Source organism: Typopeltis vanoorti, chromosome 1, assembly GCF_054136105.1.
Source record: "Typopeltis vanoorti isolate ZY-2024b chromosome 1, IOZ_Tvanoo_1.0, whole genome shotgun sequence".
Taxonomy (NCBI): Eukaryota; Metazoa; Arthropoda; class Arachnida; order Uropygi; family Thelyphonidae; genus Typopeltis; species Typopeltis vanoorti.
In genome coordinates this window covers 107,969,965-107,995,680 of record NC_143549.1, presented here as the reverse complement: position 1 = coordinate 107,995,680, position 25,716 = coordinate 107,969,965, and the positions used below count along the sequence as shown (strand labels likewise).

General features: G+C 35.0%; 1 protein-coding gene across 4 annotated transcripts in view; it reads right to left on the bottom strand.

Moving 5' to 3' along the window:
• The window catches only part of mor (SWI/SNF- related protein mor), a 442,374-nt gene that overhangs the window by 246,639 nt on the left and 170,019 nt on the right, over positions 1-25,716 (bottom strand). For all 4 annotated transcript variants that reach the window (XM_090398829.1, XM_090398819.1, XM_090398811.1 and 1 more), the window contains exon 8: positions 23,327-23,368. In XM_090398829.1, coding sequence (XP_090254955.1) covers positions 23,327-23,368 — 42 coding nt within the window. The remainder of the gene's footprint in view (positions 1-23,326; positions 23,369-25,716) is intronic.

Sequence of the window (25,716 nt, the reverse complement as noted above, 5' to 3'; positions counted from 1 at the left end):
TGTGATTAACATTACTTAAATAAACAACAAATTACACGATAACCACAGTAATTAGCTTTAATGAAATGAAAGTACAGATATTTCATACTGAAAAATAACAGTACATTCAGTGCATAGAAACAAGAAACAATATATGTACCTTGCATTCCAGTTTCTTTGATTTGCTTGTTTCTACACACTGATGATGTACTGTTATTTTCAGTTGAAATAGCTGTACGGGTATCCCTCGATTAACGCGGTTAATTAATCCCTCAATGTTACTGCACATATCAAAATCGCGTTAATCAAATCTAATAATCAATGGTAAAAATTACAATTCGTCTGTGATTGAATACTATATTAATAATTAGTTTTATATGGTATTCTTTTAGGAAAGATAAATAATGAATGCAAAGTAAATGTTTAATAAATACTTGTACCTACATTATTTACTGCAATTTTTTTTATCAAAAGAAGTTATCAAGAGTCGTTTGAACAGTTTTAGTTTTTATCTTATCAGCATAAATTCTACGAAAACAAGCAATAAAACATAAAGGAAAACACTGCAGATATAATATATGATGGTACAAATTAAGTGGATATTGAATCCAACATTATTTCATAGCCGAATATAGAAACTACAAGAGTTTCATGCGGAATATATATAGAAACTAAAAGTTTCAGCAGATGCAAGCATAAGCAACCTTATGGGCAACTCGTAGTAAAGGTGGAGTAAGCTCCAGATCACTTTCCCTAGCATTTTCCATAATGTAAAAGCACATCTCCTAGAGGATATGTATGATAAATAAGTGCTCTCTATTTCAGTAATACATGATGGTTTATTTATTTATTGTAAAAAAAACAAAAAAAAAACAACTAAACCATACTATGCTGACATCAGAGGTCGCGGTATTTCTCAGATACAATTTACTGTCAATATCACAAACATTTATATATGTTAAACCAAACTGACAGTAAAAACAGTGCGGAACATCACTCGTGTAAGAATATTTATATTCAACATTTTGCATGTATCTGTCAGATCAGCTGCGAGCTCCGCAGGGTTAAAGGCACATTAATCAAAACTCTTGCCGCATATATCAAGGTATTGTCGCAATTAATTTCACCGCGTTAATCAAATCCCACATTAAGCAAGGGATACCTGTACTTTCATTTCATTAAAGTTAATTACTGTGGTAGTGGTAATTCCAATTTGTAATTTGTTGTTTATAGTCATGCCACAGGTACCTTTAAAGATTATAATTACTTAAATAGTTTACCATTTTGGCATATATTAAAGTAATGAGAGAGAGAGTCACTTAAAGGTCAAAGCAGGCTAACTGCTTTGACCCTTAAGTAACAGGAGACCCCTTCTCTCTCACACACACACACACCAGAACTCCTGACCTAATGTTTAATCCCTGCCTTCTTTTAGTTCACCATATTAGTATACACATGGACACTGAACAAATGAGGATAGGATGGCAATTTGTGGGATTTACCAGACCAACCAATATTATGTATTCGCTTAAGCCAAAAACATTACGTTACCACATGACAAAATGTCGTGACAGATGGGGGATAAACCAAGGATCACTGTTTATATCAAGAAACCAGGAAAAAAGTGAAAAGTTATATGAACAAACTCAAAGTCAGCATCTGCAAAATCCAAGACAGGCACCATCAAAAAGAAGTATCAATACAAAAGAAGTGGAGATGGCACAAGAATAATAAATATTACATCAAATAATTGGTGTTATCAAAACAAGGACAACAAAACAGGGTACGTTTATAAATAATAACCATAAGATATTATATAATATTATATACAGGCAACAGTGATAATGGAAATTAAAGAATAGCTATGATATTCAGCACTAAGATGAAGATAATTCTTTTTGAATAGCAATAATTTCAAATGGAAGAGCTAGGGCTTGTTGGGAATCTACAAAGCAAAGTAGGAAATGAATATCAGACACAAATACCAGAAATATTGTGGGGAAAATTTGGAGAGAAAAAAAAAGCAAAGCTACTAATAATGTAAATACTTGAATTTTTATTTAGGACATGGACTAGTCATTATTAACGCCATAATTCCAACAAAGGTGTGCACTATCAGCAATAAGATATAACACACAACAATATGCACTATCACACAGAAAGACAACAGAAGAAATAAAAAAAAAAGTCTATGTTATTACTGATAGTGATAACTTCATGAAAGAACACAACAGTATACAGGGAATTCAAAAAATGAAGTAATCACCATTCAGAGCAGGATGAAACTAAATAACCCATACAAAGAAAATATGTACAAGAAATCAAGCAGCAAAAAGAAGTGAAATGTAGACTCATCATGATCAAATTCCTATGTACAATATTGAAAGTACAGGATATTCTGATAGTATTACATGAAAAAGTTACACTATTACTAACTTCCTATTAACAATTTTCCTCCAAATTAATCTGTTATCTGTGAAGACTCCAACAACATTATCATATATTATGATTGACTTCTAAGGTACATCTTGATCTTTTTATGGTTAATCTTTCTTGCCAACCAGCAAAAAAACATGTTGTGCTAAATCTTTCCTCTTCCCTATAAGTGGCCATATCACCTGAAATTAGTTCTATTAACACATCCCTGAACACTAACAATTGCAAGTTCTTTCTTAATATCACGATTTCTCATTTTTAATATGATACTGTCGTTGATACCATTTGTTCACTTCCCTAATCTTTCCAAGAACTCTCAAATCTGTGGAGTCCAGTCTTTGATCAAGTGTTTTATTTCTAACCCAGCTCTCAGATCCATAAGTTAAAATAGGTTTGAACACTGTCTTGTATATAGCTAGTTTAGTGTTTTGAGAAACTTCTCTCTTAATTCATATAAATTTATTCAGCTGACTTCCTACCAAATCAGTTTTGCTAATGCTGTTGTCTTTTTCAAATTTAATTTACTATCTATACTAAAAATTATGCCTAAAGGCATAATTTTTAGTGAAGATGGTAAATTAAATTTGAAATAGATGATGAATAAGAATGGAGATAATGTATACCCTTGTTTCATCCCTGATTTAACATCAAGCCATCTTCCTATACCTCCTGCAATTTTAATAGCTGACTTCAGCTCAAAAAAGATATGTAATGCTGGATATAATGTCCCATTTAACCCATATAACCATAGCAATTTAAAGAGCTTTCTTCTTGGTGCATTGTCATAGGTGTTTTCCAGATCTATGAAAATTAAAAAAACAAATCCTTGTTGTATTCCCAAGATTTCAACTATGTCTTACAATGAAAATCTGATCCAGACAACCTCTATTTGGCCTGAATGCAAAATCTTCACCAAGTTTTTCTTAGCCATTTCTCAAGTATACCTACATAAATTTTACAACACTCCTGTTCTCACATTCAGTTTTAATTCCTTATAGATGGGCATTATGAGAGATCTATTCCAATCATCCAGAATTTACCCTCTGATCAGGCTTCCTGAATTATGCAATTTAACTTCCTGTACCTCCTGCAATTCTAACAGCTGACTTACATCTCAAATAAAGATTATGTAATGCTTGATATAATGTCCTATTTAACCCATATAACTATAGCAATTTAAAGAGCTTTCCTCTTGGTGCATTGTCATAGGTGTTTTCCTATGACAATGCACCAAGTTTAAAAACAAATCCTTGTATTCACAAAATTAACAACCGTAAAACTTTTATACTTCCATTACTTGAGCATTCCTGGTCAAATTTCATCTGGTCCAGGTGCCTTTCCACATTTCAGGTTTTTGATAGCTTTTCTACTTCTAGTACTGATATGTATCTGAACGCATTCCTGGAGTTTTCTACAACCATGCTGTCACTGTTTGTCTTACACAGCCTCTGAAATATTTTGCCACCTTCCTGATATTTATTTTCTATGTTCTTACCAAAGTCTTCCCAAGACTTTTGTTTAGCTAGTTTTACACAGTTTTGCTTTCTTACATTTTTCTCTGTATTCTCCAAGAACACAAGCTGGCTTACTTGCCAGCTTGTGCTCTTTCAGTATGCTTTCAATATGATTTCCTATCCTTGTCTGCCTCTTTAACCTCCTGAGTTCACCATTGAGTTCTAATTTTTTCTATCCTTATAGACAAGTTCACTACATGCTTCTCTGGCTGAATCAATCAATGTGTTTTCAGGGTTTGCCAATGAATGTTAAAGGTCTAATTCTTGTGTTTAACCTGTTCCATTTTCTCTTGAATAACGTTGGAATATTTGAGTATGCAAGTTCACCTCTGTAAGCTGCTCAACTTTGATTCGTTTTAAGACCTTACACGCTCTTCTTTTTAATACAAAAATCAATATTTTTCTACTCAAAATTAAATAGTGATCACTTCCTGTTTCAAATACTCTGTATAGTATACTCTTGTGTTCTGAACCAGTTGGAAAACATCACTATCAACAATAACATGGTCAAAACAAAAATTACATCTGTGATCATGTGGATGGCAAGTCAGTATTGACAGAAGGCATATCCATGTTCTGGATATGCATCACATAGGATCAGATGGAGGAAAACATCTTTATTAGATAGAAGTCACTATAGGTCTGAGAGACTATTTTCAGAATCAGCTATGAAGTGCTTTGTAAACCTCAACAAGTATGGTGCATTAATTTACCAAATATCTAGGAGTCTATCATTTTAAGACTTGATAGCCTGACTTTTCTAAATCAATTTTGCAGTTATCCAACCCCTGTAGATGGTGCCATATAAGGACATTAGTTCTGTTGTCAGTTACAATTTAAATTCTTTTGCTCAGTTAAGTAGTTTAGTGTTGTGTGCCCATCACAATAATAATTGTGCTCTGATAATACAGGTTAGAAAACCAGCAAAAGATTAGTGAGTTTAATAAAAAAATTTTTCCTCTCTTGATGGTGTTTATACTGTAAAACATTATTGTAAATCAATAAGAATACAATTTGGTGGTTAAATCCCAAATTGTCAGCACATCCTAGTTTGTCCAATATCCAGGTAGATACTTAACAGGGTGCACGGCAAGAGAGAGAGTGAGGATTGGACATTAGGTCCCTGATCCGTTCTCTGCATTCTTTAAAAGGCTATGTGGAGGTCTTCTCCCAGTTATATAGCTTTGAGCCTTAAGCAGCTTACTCTAGACTCAAATACACAAATATTATGCATGGAAAAAAAATGAAAGTGTTGCAAAATAAGAACAAAACCTTGGAGAAAATTGGTGGAAAATTTTGAAGAACACATTGACTGATTCAGCCAGACATATATGTGGATGATTTCACAAGATTAGAAAAATCAGAGGTTCAGGGTGCATTGAAGAAATTAAAGATGCAACCCTAGAAAAGAAAAAAGCATATGATTAAAAGTGGCTAACTAAAAAAGTCACGGGAAAAGTTGTAGTAAGAATACTGAAGATAAATATCATAAAATGCAGCAGAATGTTCTAGATGCTGTTGTAAAACTTAGAAATAAAGGAAAGATATTTTCTTCATTCCTGTATGTTTCGAAAAATTAATTTGAATGACTGTTACATGAAACAAGTGATAACAAAACAGTGATGAAAATATTCAAGAGGTGTTCAATCAAGAGAACATACTCAGACTTAAGGTAGAAAAGACATCACACATTTAAAATATAGAAAAACAGCTGTAGCAGATGACATATGAACATAAATCCTCAAATATAGAAGTACATAAGTTTTACAGTGGCTGCTCTGCACAATTCAAAAAGCATAGTCAGAAAGTCAAATTTCCCATAACTGGATCAGAGTTCTCATTGTACCTGTTCATTAAAAAGGGAAATAAAATTGAAATTCAAGAATTACAGAGGAATTTTCCTATGAAAGTTCCAAGAAAGAGATAGGCAAGCATACCCGAGAAGAAAAATTGTATAAGAAAACTTGGAGTAGAACAAGCTGGGTTCAGGCCAAACAGGGATTTATTGGGATCATATTTTTGCTTTAAGACAAATAGTTCAGAAATCATGGGAATATAGAAAGAATCTGTATTTAGGTTTTGTAGATCAGAAAAAAGGTTCATGAAACATGCCAAGAAAAATAGCTGTTCAAGCCCTATTATATGGTATAATGGAGCATTATACAGAGCAATGTGCAATCTATACTTAAGTTATGAGTCAGCAGCAAAACTGAAAGGAGAGGAAGATGGTTTGATGTAAAATCATGAGACAAGGAATCGCACTGTCACCTGTTATTCATCATCCACGTGGACTACAATATGAAACCAGTTATTAGAATTAAAGATGGTAATCTTAGTTCTTTACTTTAAGCAGATGATGTTATACTTTTAAATAAATCCAGCACAAATCTTCAGGATTCCTTAACAAAGATGAATAATTGCTTTAAAAAATTTGACAAGGAAATCTAGAACAAGGAATATAAAAAGGAAAAAAACTATGAAAACAGGAATATGAAAAACATCAACTGCATTCTCCATGCAAAACCTACAGAACAAGTAAAATATTTCAGCTTCTTAGGTACAATTTTAGTGAAGTCAGCAAATTAAACGTGAAATACAAAATCCTCATCCTATGTTACGCTTTCACGCAAGCCTACACATTTTATCGCGTAAACTTCCATAACCGATAATGCAGCGGAATAGGTTGGTTGCTCCTTATTCTCGGTAGTATCCCATGTCTGTCGAAGCGCGTGTTCACGGGGCAGGTTTGCCTGCTTTACAGAGGGAAAAAACCCTGCTGTCCAAGCCCAAAACCAGCTAACTTGGCTATGACTGAGGAAGGTTCTTAATCTCCTCACATCTCTGACAGGAATTGAACCCAGGACACTCCTTCCCCAGGCATATGGTTGTGAAGCGCACAGCCACTAGGACAACCGCATGGACGAAATAGACAGTAGAAAAGCAAAACTGGTATGATGGGAAATCAACAGAATGATTTTGCATGGAATAAGAGAGAAATCAGCCAAAACACTAACTAATAGTATACAAGTCAGTGTTCAAACCAATGTTAATTTATAGAGATGAGAGTAAGGTTAGAAATAAAAGAGCAAATCAATGATAATTGTGAGAAAAACCAGGCAATGAACAGATAGCATAAATGGCAGATTCATATTAAAAATTATATTAGGACATTCAAGAGTGTGTGAACAGAGCTCTTCTAAATTGGCATTGTCACTTAAACAGAACAGAAGACGAAAGGTTAACAAAGCTGGTGTCTGATGCTAAGAAATCAAGGGAAAAATAGCCAGACAAAGATCCAGTTGGACTGATGTGGTTAGGAATGTAACAGAACATTGAAATAAAATATCTGACAGTACTAAAGTCCTGACAAATAACAAGACAAAATAAGAAATGGATTGTTAAAGTAGGTTATGATTTCAATTTATCATATACAACCTTTGAAGGATATGCATTAGGAATATGATTATGATTATTAAGTAACAAGTTGGATTGTCTTGGATTACAGCTGAAGCAACTAAGAAGCCAGGTACGTTCATCATCATCAAATTCCTGACATGTACCCTGAAGGGGTGTACAGGATATGATAGTACTACATGAAAAATTTATATCATTACTAACTTCCTATCTACAATTTTCCTCCAAATCAGTCTGTTACTTGTCAAGACTCCAACATTACCAGATCTTATATTTCTATCGTCTAAGGCACTTTGTACTGTATCAATCCACCTATATCTTGGTCTTTCTCTGGGTCATTTTCCTGCCAACCTGGCAGAGAACACTTGTTTTGCTAATCTTTCCTCACCCATTCTGTTTAATTGACCATACCAGCTGAGATTACCACCCGCTAACGCATTCCTGGATGCCGACAATGTCAAGTTCTTTCCTAATATTCTCATTTTTAATATGATATTGCCATTGATGCCATCTGTTCATGCCTCTAATTTTTCTCAGGACTCTCATAACTGCGGTCTCTAGTCTTTGGTCAAGTGTTTTGCTTCTGACCAAGCTCTCAGATCCATAAGTTAAAACTGGTTTGAACACTGTCTTGTATACAGCTAATTTAGTGTTCCGACTAATTTCTCTCTTATACCATATGAATTTATTCAATTGACTTCCTACCATACCAGCTTTGTTGATTCTGTTGTCTATTTCCATATTTAATTTACCATCTTCACTAAAAATCGTGCCTAAGTAGCTGAAATGTTTTACTTGTTCCACAGGTTCTCCATTCACAACACAGTTGACATTTTCAATGATTCTGCCTATTTTCATTGTCTTTGTCTTTTTATTGCTGACCTTCATACCATATCTATTACAACAGTTATTCAATTGAGTCAGAGAATCTTGCAGACTTGTAGCGGATTTATTTAGAAGTATAACATCATCCGCATAAAGCAAAGAGCTGACATTAACATCTCCAATTTTGATGAAGATGGTAAATTAAATATGGAAATAGACAACAGAATCAACAAAGCTGGTAGGAAGTCAATTGAATAAATTCATATGGAATAAAAAAGAAATTAGTCAGAACACTAAATTAGCTGTATACAAGACAGTGTTCAAACCAGTTTTAACTTATGGATCTGAGAGCTGGGTCAGAAGTAAAACACTTGACCAAAGACTAGAGACCGCAGATATGAGAGTCCTGAGAAAGATTAGAGGCGTGAACAGATGGCATCAATGGCAATATCATATTAAAAATGAGGATATTAGGAAAGAACTTGACATTGTCAGCATCCAGGAATGTGTTAGCAGAGCTAATCTCAGGTGGTATGGTCACTTAAATAGAATGGGAGAGGAAAGATTAGCAAAACAAGTGTTCTCTGCCAGGTTGGCAGCAAAACGACCCAGAGGAAGACCAAGATATAGGTGGATTGATACGGTACAAAGTGCCTTAGACGATAGAAATATAAGATCTGATAATGTTAGAGTCTTGACAAGTAACAGACTGATTTGGAGGAAAATTGTAGATAGGAAGTTAGTAATGATGTAAATTGTTCATGTAGTACTATCATATGCTGTTCACCCCTTGAGGGTGCATGGCAGGAATTTGATGATGACGCTGATGATGATGAGAAATTATATTCTTGGTGTCATCTTTTATCTAAGTGTAAACAAAGAATGTTTGCACATGAAATAACTTCATGACTGGCTACATGGATATAGAGATTAATGTCTTCACATCAACTGCTTTAGTATCCAATAATGCAAGGCATACATCCTTGCAGACATGTATGCATTATGGAAAGGGAAACTATTCAGACCGGTTTAGCATAGCATTATACATGTCCATAAGAATACTACGGTATTATGGGATACTAAGGCAATCAATGTGAAGTCATTAGCCTCTTGTAGTCCAGTTGTGAAGCTACTTCATGCACAAACATTCTTTGCTTACACTTGGATAAAGTTCTTGGCATCTTTAATCCATAATACACTGAATTAGTTTTGCATTAGCAACTCCCCCTCCCCACCGATTTACATATTCAGCATGATAACAAAGTACCACATGATATCAACATCATGTGTGTGCGTGCCTACTATAAATGGCAACACATATCCTCTGTACGTAATCAGTAAATGTTTGCCAGTAATGGGCAAAGTTAGCCAATTTGAACAGAGGAGATAATTGGGGCCCAGAAGGGAGGTGCTAGTATTTCAGAAACAGTCAAACTTGTTGGTTGCTCCCATACTACTTAACCATGACCAGATATCCAGCAGAAAGGCTCGCACTGGTCAGCTATATGTGGTTGATCCTAGAGTGAGCCTTGGACATTATGACTGGTGTCTCAGCAATGACATGCAACAGTCACACAACTCACCCACCAATACAACAGCAAGCAATTCAACCCATTTCCACATGCACCATACCTTGCCTCGGGTTCCACAGCCAGAGACAAACAAAAGGTACCATGATGACAGCCAGGCATCACAAACAATACCTCACATGGACCCCCTCAACAGATCGAAGGCTGTCTAGAGTAATGAGTCCCATTTCCTGCTACAATATCCTAATGGCTGAATTCACATTTGGCATAAACAGCATGAAGCCCTGAAGCTCTTCCCCCCCCCCCCCTGGTTACACAGTTGGGATTCAACAGGCCAGTGGGAGGTGGTATTATGGTCTGGGGAATTTTTTTTTCCTGGCACACCCTAGGTCCATTGGTTATCATCCCACAAACACTACAGGGAGCTGTTAAAGATACCAAGCTATTTTAAACCCTAGTTTTACTCCATTTCCCAAGTAAGCAAACAGACATACAAGTCAAGTTTGTGCCTGCAAGTGTTGCAAGTCTAGCTGACCCCTGCACGTAGTGCAAGACCAAGGCAACGCATGGTAAAAGTAGAATAAGTTCTGATCACTAATCTTAATATTTACCCTTAATGCAAAGCACATCTCCTGAAGGAGATGTATGATGCTTTGTATTAAAGGCAAGGGGGTCACTACCTAGACCGGTTCCGACCTTTATTGGTGTCTCATCAGTGGGAGCCAGGCTAGAAATACCAAGATTTTAGTAATACAGAGCTTATAAGTATTTTACCATAAGGTGTTTTAACCTTATTAAATAAAAATCTCAGGAGGAGATATAAATGTAGAAAGATTTTACCATGAGTTGCCTTGGTCTTGCACTACGTGCAGGGTCAGCTAGACTTGCAACACTTGTAGACGTAAACTTGACTTGTTTGTCTGTTTGCTTACTTGGGAAATGGAGTAAAACCAGGTTTAAAATAGCTTGGTATCTTTAACATTTATTATACCCAAGGTAAAATCCTTTCTACTACAGGGAGCTGTTAGCTGACCATCTCCATCCATATGTAGGAGATCTACCCTGACCACAGTGCCATCTTTCAACAGGACAATACACCTCGTCATTGGGCTTGCACATCTACTGAGTGGTTGGAGGAACACGACAATGAATTCGGCACATTGCCTTGGCCTCGAAACTTCCCTCACTGTAACTCAATTAAACTTGCGTGGGATATGCTAGAACAGAGTGTGAGAACTGCTGATCCTCCGCCACAAAACGAGTGTGAAACTGATGGAGTTACTGAGTGGACATGGGTCGAGGTATACATGGAGGATGTTTGACACCTTGTGGAATCTGCGAGCTGTGATTGCACAGAGAGGTGGACTAACACATTATTAGGTGGGTGTTCCTAATGCAAAGTTAACTCAGTGTATAACCAAGTGAAAAAACTTTCAACATTCATCATCATCAAATTCCTGCCATGTACCCTCAAGGGGTGTACAGGATATGACAGTACTACATGAAAAAATTACATCATTACTAACTTCCTATCTACAATTTTCCTCCAAATCAGTCTGTTACTTGTCAAGACTCCAACATTATCAGATCTTATATTTCTATCGTCTAAGGCACTTTGTACCGTATCAATCCACCTATATCTTGGTCTTCCTCTGGGTCGTTTTGCTGCCAACCTGGCAGAGAACACTTGTTTTGCTAATCTTTCCTCTCCCATTCTATTTAAGTGACCATACCACCTGAGATTAGCTCTGCTAACACATTCCTGGATGCTGACAATGTCAAGTTCTTTCCTAATATCCTCATTTTTAATATGATATTGCCATTGATGCCATCTGTTCACGCCTCTAATCTTTCTCAGGACTCTCATATCTGCGGTCTCTAGTCTTTGGTCAAGTGTTTTACTTCTGACCCAGCTCTCAGATCCATAAGTTAAAACTGGTTTGAACACTGTCTTGTATACAGCTAATTTAGTGTTCTGACTAATTTCTTTTTTATTCCATATGAATTTATTCAATTGACTTCCCACGATACCAGCTTTGCTGATTCTGTTGTCTATTTCTATATTTAATTTACCATCTTCAGTAAAAATCGTGCCTAAGTAGCTGAAATGTTTTACTTGTTCCACAGGTTCTCCATTCACAAAACAGTTGACATTTTCAATGACTCTGCCTATTTTCATTGCCTTTGTCTTTTTATTGCTGACCTTCATACCATATCTATTACAACAGCTATTCAATTTAGTCAGAGAATCTTGCAGACTTGTAGCGGATTTATTTAGAAGTATAACATCATCCACATAAAGCAAAGAGCTGACATTAACATCTCCAATTTTGATATCAGGTTTAATACCACATTCCTTCATAATGTGATCCATATAGATAATGAATAACAGAGGGGATAATGTACATCCTTGTCTCACACCAGATTTAACATTAAACCATCTTCCTGTACTTCCTTCAATTCTAACTGCTGACTTACAACTCAGATAAAGACTAAGTATTGCTTGATATAATGCCCCATTGACACCATATAACTGCAGCGTATTGAATAGCTTCTCTCTTGGCACCTTGTCATATGCCTTTTCCAAATCGACAAAACTTAAATACAGATCTTTGTTATATTCCCATGCTTTCTCGACTATTTGTCGTAAAGTGAAGATCTGATCCTGACAGCCTCTATTTGGCCTGAATCCAGCTTGTTCTTCACCAAGCTTTTCTTCCACAATTCTTCTCAACCGTTTCTCAAGTATACTTGCATAGATCTTGCCAGGAACACTCAGTAGGGAAATACCTCTGTAATTCTCACATTCGGTTTTATTTCCCTTTTTATATATGAGTACTATGAGAGCTCTACTCCAATCATCAGGAATTCGTCCCTCTGTCCAGGCTTTCTGAACTATGCAGTGCAGCCACTGTAAGACTCTTATACCAACAAGCTTCAGCATTTCTGGTCGAATATCATCTACTCCTGCTGCCTTTCCACATTTCAAGACTTTGATGGCTTTTTCTACTTCAAGTATGGATATGTAATCCTGACTGCATGCCTGGTCAGTGTTTTTTTATCACTGTGCTGTCATCACTGCTTGTTTCATTTAGCAGTTTTTCAAAGTAATTACTCCATACTTCAAGGATATCTTTTTCTCCTGTTTTCATGTCACCTTTATCATCTCTAATTCCTTTTACAGCACTCTTTCCTCCATTCCTAAGCTTCTTCAACAACCTCCAGAATATTTTGCACCTTCTTGATATTTATTTTCTATATTCTTGCCACAGTCCTCCCATGACTTTTGTTTAGCTAGTTTTACACACTGTTTAGCTTTCTTACATTTGTCTCTGTATTCTGTAAGAGTAAAAGCTGACTTATTTGCCAGGAACTTTTGATATGCTTTCTTCTTTTCCTTCACTGCCTCTTTAACTTCCTGTGTCCACCAGGGAGTTCTGATTTTTTTATCCTTGCACACAACCTCACCACATGCCTCTCTGGCAGAATCAATCAATGTTTTCTTCAGAGTTTGCCACTGAATCTCCAAGGTTTGATTCCTGTTCTCAAACTCTTCCATTTTTTCTTCAATAATCTTTGTGTATTTTAGTCTACAGTTCACATCTGAGAGCTGCTCAACTTTTATTCGCTTTAAAACTTTCTTACATGTTTTTCTTTTCGATATGAAATTCAATTTTATCCTGCTCAAGACTAAATAGTGATCACTTCCAATTTCAAATCCTCTGTACACTCTGGTGTCCTGCACTAGGGAGAAAACATCACTATCAACAATAACATAGTCAATGAGACTTTTCTTATTCCTAGCCTCTTCTCTCCATGTGAATTTGTGCACATTTTTATGTTGGAACATGGTGTTAGTAATAACAAGTCCATGTCCTGAGCAGAAATCCAACAGATATTTGCCATTATTATTAGCTTTGCTCTTTTCTCCAAATTTTCCCAAATTATTTTTGTATGTCTCACAATCATTTCCTACTCTGCTATTTAGATCCCCAACAAGGACCAACTTTTCCTTTTTCATTGTGTCAGTTGCTTTTTCTAAAGCCTCAAAAAATTCCTCCACTTCTACCTTAGTAGAACCTTCTGTGGGACCATAGGCACAAATAAGTCTCATTGTCCAGTTCCCCATTCTCATATTTGCCCACATTACTCTACTTGAGACTGACTGCCATTCAAGAAGATTAGCCTCGTATTTTGTGTTGAATACTATGGCTACTCCTTCTTTTCGTTGATTGTCATTGCCTGAATATAACATTTTGTATTTATTGCTCAGAAAGATCTCACCAGTTTTGGTCTTTTTTGTTTCAGTCACCCCTATTATGTCGATCTGGTACTTATCTAATTCCTCAGCTAGCTCCATTTCTTTGCCATTCAGGCTTCTTACGTTGATAGTACCGATCTTTAACTCTGGTGATGTTGAGTTGGGGTTTGTTTTCAGATTTGTTCCAGTAGCTGACTTTTCGCTGTTCGCCCTGGTTCCCTGGCGAAAACAACGGGGGCCTTGTTTAACTGGGCGACGCCCCAGCCGGCATGAAATTTTGTCATGTTGTACCATCATTTTCTATTTTGGTTTAACCAATAAGAATACAATTTGGTCGGCTAAATCCCAAATTGCCAGCCCATCCTCGTTCGTTCAGTATCAAAGTAGATACCCAACAGGGTGCACCACGAGAAGGTGAGGATTGGACATTAGGTCAGAAGCCCTGGTCGGTTCTCCGCATTCCTTTAAAGGCTATGTGGAGGTCTCCTCTCAGTTTCACAGCTTTGACCCTTAAGCACCCCAACTTTCAACATTAACAACTTCTATTTGGCCTGCACCTTACTTGTTCTTCTCCACTTTCTTTTGAACAATTTTTCTTAGCCTATTCTCAAGTTTGCTTGTGTAAATCTCACATGGAACACTTGATAGAAAAATTCCTCTGTAATTCTTACATTGTTTTTACATCAAACCAGCTTTCTATACTTCAATTTCTAATGATGGAGTCCATTTATGATAAACCATTTATTGCTGTTTATAATATTTCATTTACTCCATATACAACTGTGGCATTCTGAATAGATTTTTCCCCCCCCCCTGACAACTTGCCATATGCTTTTCAGATCTACAATGCTTAAATACAGATACTTGTCATGTTATGATGATTTCAACTATCTGTTATAAAATGAAATTCTGACAACTTCTATTTGGCCTTAACCCTGCTTGTTTGTCTCCAATTCTTAGTCTCTTGTCAAGTAAGTTTGATAAACCTTACAGATAATACTTAGCAGAGACATTTCTCTGTAATTCTAACATTCAGTTTTATTTACCTTTTTTATAGATGGCAATTATTTGAGCTTTACTCCAATCATTTGGAATTTGACCTTCCTACCAGCCTTCTGAATTATGCAGTGTATAAACAAAAGTTTTCTGGTCAAATATCATCTACTTTAGCTGCCTTTCTACATCTCCTAATTTTGATAGTTTTTCTACTTCAAGTACTAATATATGTACTCCTGAATGCTTCCTCATGAATATTTTCTACTGCTGTTCTGTCAGTGCTTGTTTCATTTAGCAATCTCTTAAAATAATTACTCCAGATATCCAGAATATCCTTACTTTCAGTTTTCCTGTCACCTTTATGATCTTTGATTCCCTTTACTGTACTCTTTCCTCCAGAATACTTTGCTACCTCCTTGATATTTATTTACTATATTCTTACCTAAATCTTCATAGGAATTTTTGTGTAAAATTGTGTAAAATCTGTGTGTAAAATTTAAATAATTTTACACACAGATTAGCCCTATTACATTTTCCAATGTAAAAGCTGTTAGATCTGAATTATTTTTAAAAATTTTTACATATTTTTGGTTTCAATATGGTATTTATTTTCATCTTGCTTTAAAACTAAGTGATGATCACTTCCAATTTTATATACCCAGCATACTCTTGTATCTTTAAACACTAGAAAGATATCACTACTTACTAACATAATAATGCAGCCAATAAGGCTTTATCTTGTATCTTCTCGACACATGACTTTGTGGGCATGTTTAGGTTGAATCATAGTGTTATTGATGACCACTTCATGTCCTGAACAGAAATCCAGCAGGCACTTATTATTATGCTTTTCTCCAAATTCCCCCCCCCCCCAAAAAAATAAATTTCTATTAATATATGTCTGCTATTCATTTCCTACCTTACTGTTTAGATGAAAAAAAAAATCAATAATAATGATAAGCTGAAACACTACAAAATAATATCATAAGATGTTTAGTAACTTTTGAAAAATATATATTACATTACAGCTTGTAATGAAAACATAAAATACTTAACAAAAAAAAAAATAATAATAATAATAAATATGCCTACATAAGAGTAACAGGTATTTTAATTTAAATAAGGTTTGAAATTTAGTAATTCATCAGATATTACAGGTGCCTATGTTACACTGGATTTGTTTTAAATAAAACCACATTATCAAATCTATCATAAATTCCTAACAATTAAGTCACTGATGCCCTAAGAGAGCTAAGCTATGAGTAAAAGTAGCTAAACAAAATCATGGGAAGAGTGGTAAAAAAAAGTGTATGAATATAGAACAGAAATAACAAGAAGATGGCAAACTGTTCTGGAGACTATTGAAAACACATAGAAATACAGGAAGAGTAGAACAAAAGGAACAGAGATGATAAAGATGACATGAATACGAATTATTCAAATATTCTGGATATTTGGTGTAATTATTTTTGAAAAACTTAAATTAAACAGTGAGAGAACAATGGTTGAAAATATTCAACAATTAGGAAAAAAAAAAAAAAAAAAATATATATATATATATATATATATATATCAATATTTTCAAGTACAAAAGCTATCAAAGAACCAAAAAGCAGAAAAGCAGTTGGAATAGATATTACAAAAGAAAAGAAAAGCACAAATATATACTAGTTTTACAGTGCCTAAAAGGCATAATATTCAGAAGGCTTGATCAGAGAGTGTAATAAAAAAAAGGAAATAAAAACAATGTGGAATTACAAACTAATTCTCTATGAAGTGTTCCATGTAAGATTTATAGAAGCAAACCTGAGAACATGTTAAGGAAAAAGTGTGTGTGTAAAAGAATGTGGAGAACAGGTTAGGTGTAGGCCAAACAGAAGTTATTAAATTTCACTTTACAAAAAATAGTTAAGAATATAACAAGGATCAGTACTTAAACACTGTAGATATGGAAAAGCAAATGGCAAGGTGATGGAGGGGGGGGGGGGGGGTCCAGAATGCTACAGTTACTATATGGAGTAAATTAAACATTACAGAGAGCAATACATGGTTTATTTTTTAAAATATTAGTCACCAGTTAGAAAAAAGTGTGCACCTATCCCCACTCTTATTCATCGTCTATATGAATCACATCATGACAGAATGTGAGATTAAACCTCATATTAAAATCAGAGATATCAATCACAGCTCTTTATTTTATGTAGATGTTGTGCTCTTCCAAATCCAGTGAGTCTCCAGGATTCTTTAACAAAACTGAAAAATAGTTGTACCCAATTTAATTTTTCCAAACAAATTTTCATTTTATTTTTTGTGTGTAACAGCTGACACACACACACACACACACACACACACACACACACACACAAAAAAAGGAAAAGTTGGTTCTTGTTGGAGATCTGAACAGCAGAATAGGACATGATTAACAGATATAGAAATGTATTAAGAATCGAGAAACAGAAAACCTAGTAATAATGGTAAGTAACAGATGGATTTCTGCTAAGGATATGGACTAGTCATTACTAACAGCTTGTTCCAGCATAAAGATGTTCACAAATTCACTTGGAGAGAACACAATAAACAAAAAAGTCTCAGTGACTATGTTTATTGTTGACAGCAATATCTTCATGCTGGCTCAGGACACAAGAGTATACAAAGGATTTGAAATAGGAAGTGATCCCCATTCAAAGTAGGATTAAACTGAATAACATATTAAAAAGAAAAGTGTGTAAGAAGGTATTAAAATGAATCAAAGTTGAGCAGCTTTCAGAGGTGAACTGCAGACTCAAATATCCCTACATTATTCAAGAAAAAATGAAACAGGCTGAACAAGAATTAAACCTTTAACATTCATTGGCAAACCTGAAGAAATTATTGATTGATTCAGCCAGAGAGGCATGTGGTAAGGTTGTCTGTAAGGAGAGAAAAATCAGAACTCCATGGTGCACTCAGAAAGTTAAAGGGCAGTCAAGGAAAAGAAGAAAGTAAATAAAAAGTTCCTGGCAAGTAAGTCAGCTTGTGCTCTTTGAGAATACAGAGAAAAGTGTAAGAAAGTGAAACACTGTGTAAAACTAGCTAAACAAAAGTCATGAGAAAACTTTGCTAAGAATATAGAAAATAAATATCAGGAAGGTAATAAAATACTCTGGAGTCTATTGAAAAAGCTTAGAAATGGAGGACAGCATACTGTAAAAGAAATTAAGGATGATAAAGATGATATTAAAATTGAAGATAACAATATTTCAGACGTCTGGAGCAATTGCTTTGAAAGAGTGTTAAATGAAACAAGCAGTGGTAATGTGGTGATAGAAACATTCAAGAGGAATGCAATTGGGAGTATATATATATATATATACAGGGTGTTCGGGATAAATTTGACAGTTTCGTGAGGAAAAAGAAAATCTTCTTTGTATCTATTAAATTTAATGAATTGACAAAAAAACATTACAGGCAGAGTTAATTACAATACTATCAACAAGATTTACTCAAAATAACCACCATTAGCATCGATCACAGCTTCAATTCTGCTTCGGAACCTCGAACAAGCTGATGCTACAGTCTCCCTGGGAAGGGCCGCAAAAACTGTTTTAATTTTATCCATTAACTGGGCTTTTGTATTACTGGAAGTGCGATTGGTGTCTTTTTCAACTGCGCCCCATACAAAATAATCCATGGGGTTAAGGTCTGGGGAGTTTGGAGGCCAAACATTTGGACTGGTGAAGTCGTAGAAATTTTCAGACAACCATTTTTGACTTTTCCCAGAGGTGTGGCAAGGGGCCGAATCCTGCTGCCATACATACGGCCTACCATTGGCTACCCTTGTTATCCAGGGCTTGACTACAGTTAGCAACTCCACGAACAAAGCCCGAATTCCAATGCCAGGGTTCTTCAACACCTGTTCCTGCAGATTTGCGAGGAATTCTGCTGTACGAACGCAATCAGATCGTCTGCTAGGGATCTTTCTTCTTGCTACATCCTCGTAGTCACCATTGCAAGTCTCTAGTTCATGCCTGATTGTTTTTACTGTATTCAGGGAGCATTGGGCAGCAGTCGTAATATCCTTATTTTGATGGCGGGCACGAATCATCATGATACAAGTTATTCTCTTCCATGATTCAGGTGGGTTCCAGCTATCCATCCTTTCTGACATCTTGTATATGAATGAAGAAGGGTCCAAACTTTTAAATGAAGAGAAGTGTGTGTTAATACATGTAACTTACGGAAAAATATAATTAATTATAAATATGTCAAATTTATCCCGAACACCCTGTATATATATATATATATATATACATATATAGATATTTTAAGTAAAAAGCTATCAGAACCTGAAAAGTGGAAAGGCAGCTAAAGCAGATCACGTGTGACCAGGCATGTCCAAATAGGTGTACAAAACTTTTCGCAGTGGCTACACTGAACCTGGTCAAAGTCCAAATGACTGGAATAGAGGTCTCATAGTATTCATCTACAAAAAGGAAACTAAAACAATGGAAGAATTACAGAGAAATTTCATGGGAATATGACAAGGATCTGTATTTAAGTTTTGTAGATCTAGAATATGCAAGGTGCCAAGAATAGCTGTTCAAAATGCTACAGTTATATGGAATAAATGGGATATTCTATAAAGCAATGCAAAGGCTATTAGAGTTAAAGTCAGCAGTTAGAACTGAAGGCAGTAAGTTCAGGAAGATGGTCTAATGTTAAATCAGGTATGAGACAAGAGTGCGTGTTATCTCCACTATTATTCACCATTTATGCAGCTGCATTATGATGGAAATTGGCACTGAAGTTGACATGAAAAGGGACTTGTTAATCTTAGTTCTTTAATTTATTCAGATGTTATACTGATCAATAAATCCAGTACAAATCTGAGGATTCCCTGACTGAAGTGAGTAACTGCTGTAATAAATTTGGTATGTAAATCATCAATAAAAAGATGAATTCATTGAAAACAGGAAGAAAAGAGTTATTCTATAGGTTCTTCATTCAAAATCAACTACCTCCTGAATGGAGAACCTATAGAATAAGTAAAACAGTTATTTAGATACAATTTTTAGTGAAGATACCAAATTAAATATAGAAATAAACAACAGGGTTAGTCAAGGTGTTAAAGTGGAGGTCAGATGAATATATTTATATGAAATAAGAGAGAAATCAATCAAAACACTAAACTAGCTGTGTACAAAAACAGTGTTAAAACCCATTTTAGCTCAAGGAACTGAGAGCAGAGTTATAAATAAAGAACTTGATCAAAGACTAGTGATGACAGACATGAGATGTTCTGCAAAGGATTAGGGTAGAGACCAGATGGTATCAGTGGTAGTGTCATATTTAAAATGAGGATGTCAGGAAAGAACTTGACATTGTCAGCAGACAGGGAATTGCTCTGCACAGCTAATCTCAGATGGAATGGCTTTGACTCAAAGAATAAAGGTTTGCAAAATAAGTGTTTTTTGCCAGGATGGCAGGGAAAAAACTCAGAGGAAGACTAAGGTCTAGGTGGATTAAAGTAAGAGTGCATTTAGAAGACAAAAATATAAAATCAAAAATATAAGTGTTTACAGATCAGAGATTAATTTAGAAAAAGAAAAAAAACTGTCAATAGGAAGCTGATAATCATGCAACTTTTGATGTGTTACTATCATAATACTGTGTACACCCTATTGGATACATATTACAAATTTGATGATGCATTTCTTTATTATTGTTTTTTATTTATTTCTTATTAATTTAGATTGGAAGATAGTTTATAACCTTCCAATCAAGATTGGAAGGTTAACTATTATGCTATTAGGATCATATATATATATATATATAGAGAGAGAGATTTCAAATGATAGATAGATTATTATCATCTGAAACAAGCCTACAAGAAGTCAAGAATTCTTCAAGATGGCCACACAACATCCATGACAGCTATCATACCTTCTCTTAAACTCATTCACACTACATGCACTTATCACTCACTGCTCTGAGAGAAATATCTCTCATACTTTTCTTAACTGCACACAAACTTCCAGGGATGATTCCCCCCCTCCTCTCCCCACCTTCCAGATAAGAAAACATTACATCACACTGAATCCTATTACACCTTTTCAAAAGTTTGAATATGATAAAAGGGTGGAACTTTATTATGTCCACTAGGTTTATAACTTTTGAGTGCTGGTGGTGACAGGAAAAAACAATTTGCTTAAATTTATAAGCAGACTACAGATACAAGTATACAAAAAAGACAGTAGTTAATTACATCTACACATAAATGCCGGGAGAATATAGAGCAACGAGGTGAATTTATTGCCTGGATTAATATGATGTGGCCTAAGATTGTTGGCATTGCTTAAACCTGACTCTAAAAGTCCGATGTAATAACTGGAAGTGAATGTAAACAATACAGTATTTTCGGGAAGGACAGAAGAGATGGAGGAGGGGAGAGTACTGCTAATGATATGAGTCCAATTAGGGTACAAACTCATGAAAGTAATAGCAGTAGTAATGCTACATGCAGAAGTGAGACTGGGGCCATCTGGTATGAAGAGAAAGTCAGCAGGATGAAATGGTGGGTTCATCATCATATTCCTGACATGTAACCCCAACGGTTTTACAGGATATTATGATAGTACTACATGAAGAACTTACATCATTACTAACCTCCTATCAACAATTTTCCTCTATTTCCAATATTGCCATCTGTTCATGCCCCCTAATCTTTCTCAGGGATATCTCTACTTAGCCCAATGGTTTACAGGATATTATGATAGTACTACATGAAGAACTTACACCATTACTAACCTCCTATCAATAATTTTCCCTCTATTTCCAATATTGCCATTGATGCCATCTGTTCACACCCCCCTAATCTTTCTCAGGACTCTCATATCTGTGGTCTCTGGTCAATTCTTTGGGCAAGTGTTTTATTTCTAACACAGTTCTCAGATCAATAAGTTAAAATTACTTTGAATGCTCTCTTGTATTCCTTACATGTTCTTTTCAGTATGAAATTCAATTTTATCCTTCTCAAGACTAAATGATGATCACTTCCAATTTCAAATCCTCTGGTGTCCTACACCAGTGAGAAAACATCACTATCAACAATAACATAGTCAACGAGCCATTTCTTATTCCTTGTCTCTTCTCTCGTTGTGAATTTGTGCACATTTTTATGTTGGAACATTGTGTTAGTAATAACCAATTCATGTTCTGAGCAGAAATCCAACAGGTATTTGCCATTATTATTAGCTTTGGTATTATTAGCTTTGGTATTTTCCAAATTATTGGTGTGATATGGCAGGGTATTGATCTATTGTTCAGTTGTCAGGGACAATGAAACATACTGCCAAATTACCCTGGTGAGTACTAAATGAGTGATCTTTATGGGTGAATTAAATTAACCAAACATGGACTGAGTAACAGAGAAAAACTTGAGATAAGAATGAAGTAGAATTTATTTCAGGATTGAGAGCTATTTCTCATGCAGCATGTGAAAGAAGGAACTTGAGGAAGAAGTGTTAAATTTGATCATTTGTGTGCATGTGTGGAAGGGGGGGGGGGAGGTTAGTTAAGGATGTAACTATTTAACCTCTGGATGATGTCAATAATTATGCCTTGGAAGTATCTAACTATGTGGATGTTACAATTAGGAAAGTTTACATGCTAACTTCAAAGCTGGAAATTATAACAAACTCAACAGAATACTATGGTGGTGTCATTTACCGAATAGGAAGGAGATAAGCAGTGCATGTGAAGTTTTGAAAGGATGCATAAATGATACAGTACCTGAATGTGTCCCTAGAATTCATAAAACAAATTGAGCAGCAACAAAATGGATATACAACCTCAACCTTATAAAGCAAGAAATTCATAAGAAAAACATGAAACTAATAGGAAGGAGATAAGCAGTGCATGTGAAGTTTTGAAAGGATGCATAAATGATACAGTACCTAAATGTGTCCCTAGAATTCATGAAACAAATTGAGCAGCAGCAGCAAAAATGGATATACAACCTTGACCTTATAAAGCAAGAAATTCATAAGAAAGATATGAAACTAGGATCTCTCCCCCCCATTTACTAAATTGGGGGGGGGCTCCTATATTAGAGTCAATAGGAGGGAAATGGAGAAAATTGGAAGAAAAGTAATGGGGAAACCAAGACTGAGAACATGGGTCCATCATCGAATCACAGAATACACCATTTCTTCAGTATATGAAAATTTCAATTAACAGAATGATGGCTGAACACAAACTTAGTGTTGCATGCATTATTTTATTTACTTCAGAAAATGAGTTGTAAGAAACATTTTTGTTTTTGGTACACTAGTGAGAAAAAGTCTGCCAATGTAGCTACATACATTTAGTGAGTAGAATTAACAAAAACATACCTCTTCTAAGGTGTATTTTCCTCTTGGTGAACTCCTCCTTCCCTGAAATAAGTAAAGTAGCAAAACTATAATATAAAAATACACATATTTGGAATAACTGTGTGAATAAACAGCTGAATACCAAAGGCTGCTTAATGTGATATTAATATGATGAAAGACTAGTGTTGTCTTTCATTATATTAACGAAAGACAACATGTGTCTTTCACTAGCAAAGATTTCAATCTTAATTAACTATTAGCACAAATGTGGGATAAGGTCACACAAAAACTATCAATTAAAACTGAACAAAGGGTAATTCATAACCTTACAAAAAGCATATTCCATATAAATAAAACCGTTCAATAAAAGGGAACATATTTTTGCCAGGAAATTAAACTAATTCAAACTGTATCATTCAGGTTTTTTGCACATAACGATTAGAATGCCCTTTCTGTTAATTCTGTATATATGTAAACACTACATAATCAAAATATAATATATACACATAAGAAAAAAAAAACGAGATATTGATCTTCAGATATACATAAGTCATAACTGTAACTGACTTCACAGCAAACTAAACAAGAACCAGACAACACAGATTATCATTTCCTTGTGTAATATCAGCTGGAGAGGCATACAATGAGGTTTTTTTAAACAAGGATAGAACAATCAGAACTTTGATGATAAACTCAAGAAGTTAAAGAGGTATTAAAGAAGGAAAAAAAGGAGTATCAAAAATTACTGGCAAGTAAGTCAGCTTGTGCTCAATAGAATACAGAGAAAAATGTAAAACAAAGCTCTGTGTAAAATGAACTAAACAAAAGTCATGAGAAGACTTTGATAACATATAAATATCAGGATGGTGGCAAAATATTCTGGAAACTACTGAAAAACCACAGAAATGGAGGAAAAAGTACTATAAAAGGAATCAGAGATGATAAAGATTACCTGAAAACTGAACATAAACATATTCTAGATATCTGAAGTAACTTCTTTGAAATACTGTTAAATGCAACATGTAATAAAAGCATGATGGTAGAAAATATTCAAGAGGAATGCAATCAGAAATGCATATCAACACTTGAGGTAAAAAATAAAAATAAATAAAACCTTGAAATGTGGAAAGGCAGCTGGAATATGATGTTCATCTAGAAATGCTGAAATATGGAAGTATAACAGTTCTATAGTGGTTACATTGCATGATTCAGAAGGTATGGTCAGAGTGTCAAATTCCAGATGATTGGAGAAGAACTCTCATAGTACCCATCAGTAAAAAGAGAAATAAAATAGAATGTGAGAATTAGAGAATTTTTTCTACTGGGTGTGTTCCTGGTAAGATTTATGCAGGTAAACTTGAGAAAAGGCTAAGAAAAAAACTGGAATAGAAACTTGAACAACAAGCTGAATTCAGGATGAACAGAGGTTGTGAGGATCAGATTTTCACTTTAAGACAAATAATTGAGAAATCATGGACATAATAACAAGGATTTGTAAGTTTTGCAGACCTGGAAAAGGCATATGACAAGATGTCAAGAGAAAGGCTGTTAAAATGCTCAGTTATATGGTGTAAATGGCACATTTTATCGAGTAATGGATAGTCTGAGCTATCCATTTGTCAAATATGTTATCTGAGTTGTAATTCAGCAAATACAATTGAAGGAGGTAGCAGAAAGATGGTTTGATGATAAATCAGGTATGAGACAAGAATGCACATCATCTCCATTATTTAACACCAATGTGAATCATATGAAGGAAAGTGGCATTAAACCTGATATCAAAATTAGTTTAGCTTAGTTACAAAACATAACTGCTGTCGATAACTTGGGGTTATCAGTGAACTTTTTTTGGTGGGTGAGAACTCCTGAAGATAATTTACAAATACTGCAGTACTGTTGACACAGCGGATGAATTATAATATCTTACTCTTGGATAGAGTAAGATATTATAATTGATAGCAGTCACTTGTTAAGTTATTTTAAATTTTCTACTTTAAGTATGCCCTTCGGTATTAGGTCAAGGATTAATACTAATGTTGGAGAAGCCTGAAGTTTAAAAATATATTTAGATCCCTGGACAGTAGTAAGCAGAGATTAAGGACCTTATTTTCACTGGTACCAGGATGATTCAAGTCTGCCTAGCTGTTTCCTTGAACCTTCTTTCCCCCCCATGGTAAGATCATCATGCAAGGTCCACAACTGCTGATTTGAGGTGTTGTAAGAATTTTATGTTGTTTCATACTTCTCCACTTAATGCTATGTGTTCTATTTAGTAGCTGTCATGTATAGAAATGATAGACACTAGAATGTTGTAGTCAAGGTACTAGGCCTTTGAAGATATTGAGCATTGACAATTTTGGTGGAGGTATGTTATGAAGCATTTTATAAGAGCTCTGCTTATTTTTTTTTTT